This window comes from Solea solea, chromosome 6, assembly GCF_958295425.1.
Source record: "Solea solea chromosome 6, fSolSol10.1, whole genome shotgun sequence".
Classification (NCBI taxonomy): Eukaryota; Metazoa; Chordata; class Actinopteri; order Pleuronectiformes; family Soleidae; genus Solea; species Solea solea.
In genome coordinates this window covers 1,876,910-1,888,610 of record NC_081139.1, presented here as the reverse complement: position 1 = coordinate 1,888,610, position 11,701 = coordinate 1,876,910, and the positions used below count along the sequence as shown (strand labels likewise).

General features: G+C 42.3%; 1 protein-coding gene and 1 long non-coding RNA gene across 2 annotated transcripts; one reads left to right on the top strand and one right to left on the bottom strand.

Annotated features, from left to right (window-relative positions):
* Window positions 1-1,584: 1,584 nt before the first annotated feature.
* On the bottom strand, window positions 1,585-4,367 carry LOC131461240 (uncharacterized). The gene is made up of 3 exons (XR_009240460.1): window positions 3,535-4,367; window positions 3,284-3,378; window positions 1,585-1,724 (listed from the first exon to the last, which is right to left on the bottom strand). It is a non-coding gene; the product is annotated as an uncharacterized LOC131461240 (long non-coding RNA).
* Window positions 4,368-5,615: 1,248 nt separating this feature from the next.
* Window positions 5,616-10,057, top strand: LOC131460861 (RNA-binding protein 15-like). The gene has a single exon (XM_058631718.1). It carries the CDS (start codon window positions 5,829-5,831, stop codon window positions 8,412-8,414), a length of 2,586 nt encoding a protein of 861 aa, XP_058487701.1. The 5' UTR covers window positions 5,616-5,828; the 3' UTR covers window positions 8,415-10,057.
* The last annotated feature ends 1,644 nt before the right edge of the window (window positions 10,058-11,701 follow it).

The following is an 11,701-nucleotide window of genomic DNA, read 5'->3' as shown; positions in this document are numbered from 1 at the left end:
GCTCTGGCAGGCCATTGTCTAAAATACATAAATGCTAATGATAAACAGTTGAAATAGGAGGTAAATCTTTGTTTTAATAGAACAGGCCACTCCCTCGTTGAATATACCAACTGTATTTGTCTTAAAACTATTGCCCTTGTGAACATAACATAAGTACACAGCTTTATCTTCCAGACCACGGTGTAAATCACTGCTGTGGGTCCTGTAACAATTTTGACGCACCTCCCTCGAGCCGACCGAGAGCAGCGGTTACCACAGCAACCCCAGGATCAAATGACAGAGTGTACATCATCATCATCTCTGCATTCTCCTTTTTCTGCAAGGCCCCCCCCCCACCCATAGAAAACAACATATACGACTGTAACAGGGTCAGTTACTAATGTATATTTATTTTATTTTTCCTTTTCATGTTATAATTACACAAAATGTGTGCGTTAACCCTTAGAAAACAGACCATTTTGGTTGTTTTTTTCCATTACTATGTTTAAACGTACCGTATATACAAAGAATGTGTAATATCGAGTGTCTTATAACCTTTTTTCAGCACAATTTACGTGTAAATAGGTGAAAATAAATAGATATCATGAATACGAGAACAGAGTGTAAAACAATAACTGCAGCTCTTACAAAACCCAGACTGGGACTTGTGGGTCACTTGCTAAGCAGAGAGGTCAGCGACACAGATGTTCTCACTGTCCCACAGGCCTCCAATGCTGCTGATGCAGGCCGAATAAAACACCCCAAAATGTATAAATGTGTATTAGTGAATGACACTCTGTCGCCACTTAGCACATGCCCTGCAGCTTCTGTAGCTGTCCTTCGATGGTCACGGGCACTTTGAGAGAAGGTTTATGATTTTACATGATGTTAACTGAAAGAAAGGTTTAAAATCTAAAGTATTATCGTACATTAGAAACAAATGCTTAAACGAGAGAGAGAGAGAGAGAGAGAGAGGTTAGGACTCATGTGGAAGAGGAGGTGTTAAATCAGTTAAGTAAAACTATGATATTTCAAGATATTCAGTAGCTACAGTCAAGGCTCAGCTAGAGTTTGTCACTGTAGCTGCACAATACACACTCATAAAATCAGAAAACGTCCCAAAAAAGTATAAAACTTTCACTGCGATTGTGTAAAAACCGTAATATGTATCATAACTTTGAATTAAATGAGAAAAGTCTCACATCTTGTGACCCATTTAAAGTTTCAACCACATCTCTATGTTAAAGTATGATGACACAGTCAGGCTCAAAACTGGCCTGGGTTGAAATCGTTTTTTTGATGTGGAAATTCTCTTCTAATTAAAACCGTCCTCTGCAACTGCCTATGAAGGAATGCTTATATTCTTCCTCGTATGACCTTCTTTTTCCTGCTCTATTCTCTTCATCACTTCTCATATGAATCACTGTTGTGATTATTTTTTCCCGTCACAATCCTGTGTCTCACTGTCGCCTCCTCTCACATCTCTTGGTGTTTTGATGTCATCGCTGCACATTTTCTGCTCCGTTCACCTTCAGTTGCCTCCAACTTCACACAGTCTCCTTGTCCCCCCCCCCCCCCTCCACGCCCACTCCAACTCACGTGCACTCATGCGTTCGGCGTCTGCACCACCCCATCCACCCAGTACTTTTCCTTCACTCCCCTCTCATTTAAATTTCTCCCTCCCAATCCCATCCTCCCCTCTCCCTCCTCTCTGTTTCTCTCCTTGTGTTTCGTTGTCTGGATCACTGTGAAAAAGAAAAGCTTCACTGTATTTTCAAGTCCATTTTCTTTGCAGAAGCACTATAATCTCTATAATTAGGCACAAACATTAAGGAAATGCCAGCACCTCTGCTCGATGTGAATGGACGAGTGAAAGTATGTAATCTAGTCAGATTAATGACTTCATTAGTCCGTTGGTTTGTTGATGCTGGGTGCTCTTTTTTTCTCTGACAATATTATTTTCGCATTATAATAAGTGAGTGAATAAATGAACACACAGGGGACATTCTTTTAAAGGTACAGTGTGTATAATTGCAGCTGTAGATCCCTCACCTGCAAGGTTATAATAGTTTGGGATTTTCCGTTACTCTTGGTTTTTAACCCTTAGTGCCGCTGGTGCACCCGTGGTAATAGTACACAACTCCTTATATGGACATTGTAGAACTTTCCATCAGGCAAAACTAGCACTTATTGTTTTATGTGACAGAGATTATGTTTAAGTATAACCTCCAGTCTGTGTGTTTGGAACATGAGCTGTTCTAATCAAAGCTCAGTTGGTATCAAAGCACTGTTGTCATCAAAGTGCAGTTTGACATCAAAGCTCTTCTGTTATATGTTAACCTTCATTTGTGTCTTTGTCTAACTACTAACCATCAGAACCCGTAAGATTTGTCGGTTTATTAACTAACTATTGTCTAACTACTAACTAACTGTGTGTGTGTGAAATAAATCTTCATAAAGACACTGGAGTTGTACTTGTCCTGGTCGCCCTTTCCAGATTATTGAGCTGAAAGTATCCGTCAGTAAATATCTGGACAGACATCCTGGGAGTGTGTGTTTAGGTCACATATTCAAACAAATGCGTTGTTTTTTCCGTCTTGTGTTGTTGAGTCAAAGTTAGGATTCATTTCATATTACATTTATCAGCCGAGATATAAAGTAGCAATAATTGTGCAGAAGTCACAAAATTAGATGGTTTTTCTTTTCTTTTTGTTCATAAAAACGAGCCAAGTGAACTTTAAAAATGTGACATATTTGTGTGTCGTAAAAACCCAGCAAAAGATGCCATTTTATTGCCGTCTTTTTTATTAGGACACATGAACCACCATCTCTGAATCAAATATAACAGTCTACAAGAAATTAGCCTGAAGTGTAAAATGTGCATCATCATGCTGCTGAGGTTGGATGCAGTTAGTGAGAAAGGTAAAAATAAAATAGCCAACAGACTAAAGACACACATGAACATAACATAACATAAATCACATTGTTTGTGAGCTCAATGTCAACAACAATAAACTCAATAAAAGCCGAGAGGTTTGATTCACTTGGATGAACAAACTCAACCCAATAACAAATGTTATGTTTAACTTGCATAACCTTTTTTTATGTCCCGCATCGTAAAAGACAAATTGCCCGGCAGAGAAAAATAAACACACTTCATCTGAAGGATTATGTATGAAATAAATGTCCAGAGATGAAAACTAAGCCCATTTTCAACTACAATTTTAGTGAGTTTTGTCAACACACAATTCAGTTTCAGTTTAGTTATTTTGTTTATTTCGTGAACTATAATAACCTTGCTCACCTCACGCTTCCCTTCCAAGTGTGTCGGAAAAACCATGTCGCCTTCTGTTATAGAACCATAACTCAAAAGGTGTTTAGTTTGTCCACTGTGGGCTTCTGTAAAAAAGACGGTGATCCAAAAAATGGTGACTCAGCTCCTGATATATAGTAAATATAAAAGACTCATTCTGGAGTAACACATACATTCAGGCAATTGTACAAGAAAGTTAATGAATTTGTCATGATGAGGAAATGAACATCTTCCTATTTTACCTTTCTATGCATCTTCTGTGCATCACATGCTGCTCTGAGCATCAGTGCACGGGGATGAGCTGGTGTTGTCGTGCAGGTGTTCACATGTGGAGAAAGTGGGTCATGACAGACGCCGCAGTTGCTTCACCACAGGCTAGAACTCAAACACAGCGAGTGTCTTTATACATTGTTATACATAAAAATAGTGTTCAGTTGTAAATATATATCATTGTACAAGATTTAATGACAAACCAAATTGAATGCATGTAAAAACTTGCTCTCAGTTCAAATAAACCCTTTTGCAAATGTGATATTTATCATGTATTTGCACACAGGCGGAGGATCAGGAGTCTTATAGTTGACTGTTGATGGTAAACAATAAAAAAAAATTCACCTTGATGCAACACACAAAAATCTCCTTCAAAGCTGTTTTTCCCCCACTAATCCTTTGCAAATGTCCCCTTTGAAAGCGTCTATCTCTGCTGCAAACTTGTACACTTTTAATCTGTCATTGTCTTAATTATCGGTTGGAAAAGTTTTAAGGTTAAATTAAATCTACTACTTATAATTTGACTTTTTTTGACAGTGAAATGACATCACTTACTCCCGCTGATGAGCTTGTTGTCACCAGTTTAATCAGAACTCGCTGCAGATAAGTGAATGCTTTTTATGTGGAGCACAAACAACTGACCTGGATACTGGGAGGAGATTTAAAGCGGGAACAAATTCCCCCCTCATTTTATCTCCACTGACACACTTACACCTTTTCTTTTTTTCCTTTTATACAGGGTGACAGATTGCTCCTCTGAGCCTGCATGAGGACATGTGACAGTCTATACTGTAGAAGACCTTCACCAGACGGTCTTTCATGAAGGACCTGTCCTAATTTATTCATTTATTTATTTATTTTTGGACAGCAAAGTCCTTTTTAAATAAATAAATAAAGCACATAGCCAAGTACTGTTGCTGCAACAATGCTGATGCAACAAGTAATAAATAGGTTCTTTTTACACTTTTTCATCACAAATTTAGGTAGGAGAATTGTTACACATTCAGTATGAGCCTCGGCTTTTTTTCATCCAATATATTATCAATAATAACAATGAATCATACACCAAATAAATAAGAAAAATCTAACGTTCAAAGGTGTAATAATAAGAAACCATAATAAGAAAAAAGTATAAACCTGGAATAATTAATAAACTCTGAGTGGCAGCTCGTCATGTGACCAACCTGGGGAGTTTTTGAATGAATGTTGAACTAGGAAGAGGGAGGAAATCACAAGAGATACTGAAATAATTTCAATATTACATAATTCTGGGAGACAATTTAGGTGAAAAAATGTGTATAATTAGGAATGTACAGAGGTGGAAAGTATGACATTTACTCATGTTTTTTGTGTAAGTATTCACTCTGCTATGCTTTAAATCACATCCGTTTGTTAGCCTGAATTAAGAATGAAATAATAAATAAAATAAAGGAAACCGGAAACTTTGGCAAAGAATGATGAGGACATTATGTGTTTACATATTTATTTTGTAAGCACTTTCATTTATAAAGGTTTGGCCTTTAATTAAAAGCGATTCATTGAGATTTGTGTCCCCTTGTTCTTTTTGCACGACACAAAAAGTAACTAAGTAACGTTTACTCTGAGTACATTTTAAACAAGCTACTTTTTTTTAACTTTAACTTTTAGACCAGTACTTTTACTTGCTCTAATGTCTATAAATGAGCATAACTTATAGCTGGGTTTGTCAGATCCTGGCTCCTCCTCCTGCTGCTTTTCCTAACATGATCCCAACTTCGAGGACAAAGTGTGGCCTGAAAAAAACCTGCCAAGGACGTTTTTATTATGTTTTGTCTATGTCAGGCCAACAGTGTAGTGTGCAGTTGATTCAACACACGCTATTTATTTTAATTATTGGTTCAGCAAATCTAAAAAAACCTAAACTTTTTCAGCGTTTCCTGTTTTTTTGTTGTTTTTTTTTTGCAGTGACACTTATCTTAGTAATAATCTTCCCGTCAACTTCTTCCTTCTGCAGTTTGACCCCACGACTCACGCCGCACCCTTGTGTATTATAGGCGAGCGGCGTGACGTGACTTATGAGTGACATCCCGCACAGCCAATCAGCTTGTAAGCCAGGCACAAAGGCGGGACTTCCTGTACAGTACTCCAACATGGCGGAGAGGTCGCGTTACTGAGAGTGCAGTTTAAGCCCCCAGAGAAGTTCGCGGAGTTGGTGTACATTTCAGCCGCAAAGAGTGCATCTGTAAGCGGATTGTCGCGTGTGGACTGCTGCTATCGGATTACGGACATGAAGGGGAAAGAGCGTTCGCCGGTGAAAAAACGCTCCCGGGCGCCAGAGGATAGTAGAGACCGAGGAGGGAGTCACCCAAGCGGGAAGAAGCCCGGATCGCTGTCGACGGTTGGTAGCAACAGCAGCAACGGCTCCGGTCAGAGCGGAGCTTCTTCCAGGAGAAGTTTACACAGCGAGAAAAGAGACGCGAGGGAAATGGACGGACACAACTCCTTTAGCCGGAACGGCAGCAGCACCAGCGGCGGCGGCGGCTACGACTACAGAGTCATGTCGGCGAACAAGCCGCACGTTGTCGCTGACGTCTCCGGGGAAGCACCGAGGTCCTCTTCACGCAGCGACCCGCGGCCTCCGCTGAACCCAGAGAGTGAGTACAAGACTCTTAAAATAAGTGAGCTGGGCTCCGAGCTGAACGACGAGGACATAGAGGACGGACTGTTTCACGAGTTCAAGAGGTTCGGGGACGTGAGTATCAAAATAAGTCGAGAAAACGACCAGAGGGTGGCGTTTGTGAACTTCAGGAGGCCCGATGACGCCCGGGCGGCTAAACACGCCCGCGGTAAGCTGGTGCTGTACGACCGCCCTCTCAAAATAGAGACAGTTTATATGAACAGACGTAGAAGTCGCTCCCCTGTTTCAAAAGACAATTTCCCCACAGGACACAGACATGTCCCCTCTCAGAGACAGCTGTCTCCCACTGGTTTGGGGTACAGAGACTACCGGCTCCAACAGCTGGCCCTGGGTCGTCTCCCTGCTCCTCCTCCTCCCCCTCCCCCTCCTCCCCCTCCAGCACCACCTCATATTAGAAACCTGGAACGAGAGAGAGACTTTTCTATGTATGAGGCCAGAAACCGGCCACATTTTGTCCCCGAATGTGCTGTTTTCCGTGATGAGGACGCTGTAATGCCTGAGGATGACCAGAGGGCCAACCGGACTTTGTTTCTGGGCAACCTGGACATCAGCGTGACAGAGAGTGACCTGAGGAGGGTGTTTGATAGGTTCGGGGTGATTACAGAGGTGGACATAAAGAGGGCAGCGCGAGGACAGAGCAACACCTATGGATTCATCAAGTTTGAGAACCTTGACATGGCTCATCGCGCCAAATTAGCAATGTCGGGGAAAATTGTGGGCCACAGCCCGATTAAAATTGGCTATGGGAAACCCACACCCACGACCAGGCTGTGGGTGGGGGGGCTCGGACCCTGGGTTCCACTTGCTGCACTGGCTAAGGAGTTTGATCGCTTTGGAACCATCAGAACTATAGACTACAGGAAAGGTGAGGCGTGGGCTTACATCCAGTATGAAAGTTTGGACGCTGCTCAGGCTGCTTGTACTCACATGAGGGGCTTCCCTCTCGGCGGCCCTGACAGGAGACTCAGGGTGGACTTTGCAGACACAGAGCACCGCTACCAGCAGCAACAGTTTGTGCAGCTTCCCCTCCCACTGCCACACTATGACTTAGTCCCAGAGCCCTTTGCCCACTGTTTGACTGACCCAGTGAGAGTCAGAGAGAGATCCCCTCCCCTCCCTCCTCACTTCAGAGACAGAGATCTGTACCCACCAGCCGAATGGGCTGGCCTGGGTGTCCACGACAGGATCCGTGGAGCAGGCTTTGATCCCGTAGATCGCCTGGAGAGGCGTCTGCGTGAGCCCTGGTCAGTAGAGCACGAGCGGGAGTTACAAAACAGAGATCTGAGCCGCAAAAGGAGACAAGTGGGTGATGGCTGGTGGCTGGAGCGTTCACCTGACAGCAGTGACTATGGTCTGCCCCGTCACGTCAGCTCACTAGAGCGGAGCCCTGGAGGCAGCAGTCGAGATGGGGTGCGGTACAGTGACCTTGAGCGCCTGCCTCGCCCCGGAAGACCCTCCCCCATCAGAGAGCAGCAAAACAGTAAAGACGGTGGCTTTGGAGATAAGAGAAGGAGAACACTTAGCCCAACTGGGCCGAGCCCAGACAAGGACCACAAACGCAAAGCCAGTGACTCCTCTAAGAGCCCAGCAAAGAAGGAGGACCGTGCTGAACAACCTTCCTCCTCCTCAAAGTCTAACCAGCAGTGCAAGGCAGCAACAGGAGGACAAAAGCTAAGTCAGGTCTGGCAGGGCACCCTCCTACTGAAGAACAGCAGCTTTCCTACATCACTGCACCTGCTGGAGGGGGACGTGTCAGTGGCTACCAGTCTTCTGGTGGACGGCTCTACAGGCGGTCAAGTGTCCCAGCTAAAGATCAGCCAGCGCCTGCGCTTGGACCAGCCGAAGCTGGATGAGGTCTCTCGTCGCATTAAGGCCAACAGCTCCAGTGGATACTGCATCCTGCTGGCCATGCCTGGAAAGGAAGAAGAGGCCCAGGACACCGGCAGCTCTATGGAGAGACCACTGAAGAACCTGGTGTCCTACCTGATGCAGAAGGAGGCGGCGGGCATCATCAGCCTCCCAGTGGGGGGCAACCGCGACAAAGATCACGCAGGAGTCCTTCACACTTTCCCCCCTTGCGATTTCTCAAAGCAGTTCTTGGATGCCTCTGCCAAAGCCTTTACCAAAGCAGAGGATGACTATATGGTGGTGATCATTATCAGAGGAGCAGCATGAAAAAAAATGAAAAAAAGTGCCAATTATGCAATGTGTCTTTTGTGAACTGTTGAACTGTGAATTGGGGAAAAACAGGGGAAGTTCTTGCATTGGAGCCTGCGTCTAATCCTTTTAAAGGTTTATAGAAATGTAAGCCACATTGAATTTAACACATTTTTTGCTAAATTAATTTCCTTGATAATTAAATAATTTGAGGTCACATGCCACATTTGTGTGCTACTTAGTCGTCAGGTAAATGTAAATTACTTGAAGGGGTACTCTGCTGAAAGAGAAAGTCACAGTCATTCATTCATTCGATTCTTTTATATAATTTAATCCATTGGCAAATGATAAGAAACTAAATAAGAAAACAGCATTTAGTTTGTAGTAATATGATGCTTGCAGTGCAGATGGTCTACCACAAAATGATGTTTTTTTCTTGCTTGAGGAAAAGGATCTATTTGCTCTAAAGCTTTACCCAATTGTCAAAGTATGCAAATTGCTGTTTTTGTCAGGTTTGGCAACTTCTACTAAAAGTTAGACTTTTTTGTTTTTAATTTTTGAACAGCAGAATAATCATATTTGTCAGCCTGGTTTCTGGTGGTTTTGAAATACTTCATCAACATTAGAAGATTCAGTGTACAATACATTGCAGTTATGTCACTGTCACATCTACAGGTTTATGAGACGTCCTCAGTCAAATGAATGCAGTTATTCCTGTGTGTGTGTGTGTGTGTTCTTTTTTTTTTTTTGACTAAGCAACCATTTGCACGATTAGTGGACACAAGTAGCAAGAACCTGTTCATTGTAATGCATTTTCAGGTCAGTCTTCTTTTCTGGGAATCTGGTCTCTGTAAAAGGTTTAATTCCATTCTTTAAACGACAAAGAAGAGAGTTTTCAACTGTTTATTTTTGACTCCATGCTTAACACGTGTCTACATTGGGCTGCATTTTAATTTGAGATAATATACTGGACTATTCTCTTTAATCCTTTGTTACAAAGAAGAGCAAAAAATGGAACCATCAAAAATGTTTTCCTTAAATTGACGTTGATATATACAAAAGAAATACAGATTAATTTCCTGTTGGTCAACAGTTTAAGAAAGTCACTTTAGTATTTACAAAATCGAACATCTCAAAGCTTTGCTGTGTTTAATAAATATAAATAATAAATTGCAGCCAGGTCCCTTATTTTGAAGGGCAGTCTATGAATACAGGGGTTCCCTCTGCTTGTGTCCTTTCCCTTTGTTTCAGTCGCGTCACGTTTCATTTGGATAAACTGTGGGTTCATTTCGACTGTAAATCTTTGTTGTATGTACTGTTAAAGAAAACATGATGTGACCTATAAATGAAGAGTCGTATGTACGCCATAACCAATCAGACGTCAATCATTAGAACACCGTGCTATGATCTCAGTGGACTCTTGTGTTACACCACCTTCCTCTGATATTGATTTATTCATGATTGCTGTGTTTCAAATGGAAGAAAAAGAAATGTTTGTTTTTTTGTGCTGTAAACTCAGGATATCTGGAGAGAGAAATGGAGAACATCGGTGCTCGTGGGCCTAAGACGTAAACCTAACTGTCAGAAAAAAAACACACAAAGTGCAACATGCACTTGATAGATTTTGTCTCAATAAATTTACTCTTTCGTGGGAAACACAAGTGCCTTGGAAGACAGCTTTTGTGACCTTTTCTGTTCTCTTGGAATTGTCTATCAAACTAAAGGCTTTATCACTTTGACAGCAGGAGCTTTCCCTCCCCCCCCCCCTGGCAGAGAGGAGAGGAAGTGTGAGAATGGAAGTTCTGTGTTTTTCATTTGTCCAGTGACCGATTTTGTAAGATTTGACCGTTACTGTTACACGCTTGTGTCGGTGCGTCCGCAAAAGGCAAACTTAGAGTCGCTGTGACTCTCCAGATGTGCGGCGTATTCCTCAGTCACCTCTGGCCTGATTGAGCGGAGGCGTGGCTGAGACACGGCAGAGCTTTCATCCCTCTGGTTTGTCACCAAAGTCACTGTGGTTGTCTCCAGACCCTGAACAGGAGCACAGCAGCATCTCAAGGCCCTGACCGTCTTTCTCGTCTGGCCCCGGCTGAGTAACGATGGTTCAGCATCTGTGGGCAGCTTGAGAAGGAAGTTTCTTTTATTTGTTAAGGTGTTTATTCTTGCATTTGGATCTTTTGAAGATTTTTTTGTGAAGCGTGAGACCGTGAGATCTGCTTTATTTGTCGTGAAAAGGAAGAGAAGAACGCGCAACAGAGGAGAAACAGTTTCCTGTGCAGGGGAAACCCTTAATTTTTAGTTGATATGTTGATGTCATTATGTGCATAAAACAGATTCTGTGCAAAATGTGCACATGAAACCAAAAAAGGGATGAGTCAGGATGTATCTCATCAAGATGGCGCCACCACCGCTTCTTCTCATCAGGGCTTTGTCTCAGAACTGTCGCCTCAGCCCCAGGTGTCCACATCCTGCCTCGGCGGGGGATTCAAAGGTTCCTCGAAGGTTTGAGGCCAAAAGGGTTGGAGTCTCACCTTTTGCAGTCCAAAGGTAAAGTATTAAGATGACCCAGGTATGTATTTAAATGTAGGACACGACTAACATTGGTTTCAGTTTGAATGCTGGTTACACAACCCATTTCTTTGCTAGCTTTGCAGACGGTCCACTCATGAACACTGTGTTTCCTTACTGATCAAAATGTTCTATTTGGTATAATGGTTTTTTTGTGGGGGGGAGATGTGCAATTTAGCATTGTGGCTACAGAACACAGCAGCAGTTCATGAAATATCTGGGTATTGTGTGATAAATGAGTCATGGTCCTCAGTGGAAAACTACTGACAAAGTCGTGGTATGAAGAAATGTGGCTTGGTCACGTTGTAAAAGTGAGTTACTTGCTTGTGAAAGCTCTGCACTGAAGGAAAGAACAGATTTAAAATGGTCAATGAGGAGTAGTGTTTTATAGTTACATCTATACTGCATCCTTTCAACAGAATTTAAGATTAGATTTAAAGTTTTATGCAACTTTTGCCGTCACATAAATGTAGTGTAGAAGTAAATAATAACAATAACATTGCCTGGATTTGAAGTATAATATTTAAGATATAAATAGATTTAAGCTTGTTCATTTGCAGTTTAAGTTAATGGTATTAGGCCAAACACTGCCCTGCAGTTAATCATCAAATGTTAGGGTTTACTGTACATCACAGTAAGATAACGTGGGAAAACATCAGCATAATGAAATAAGAATCAAATATCCTTCACTCTAGCATCAAATTTAGCAATCTCTCCATTTTGCATGTTGTTCAGCC

Bases quoted from the DNA above. Each gene is read 5' to 3' on its own strand.
- LOC131460861 (XM_058631718.1), top strand. From the start codon at position 5,829: ATGAAGGGGAAAGAGCGTTCGCCGGTGAAAAAACGCTCCCGGGCGCCA.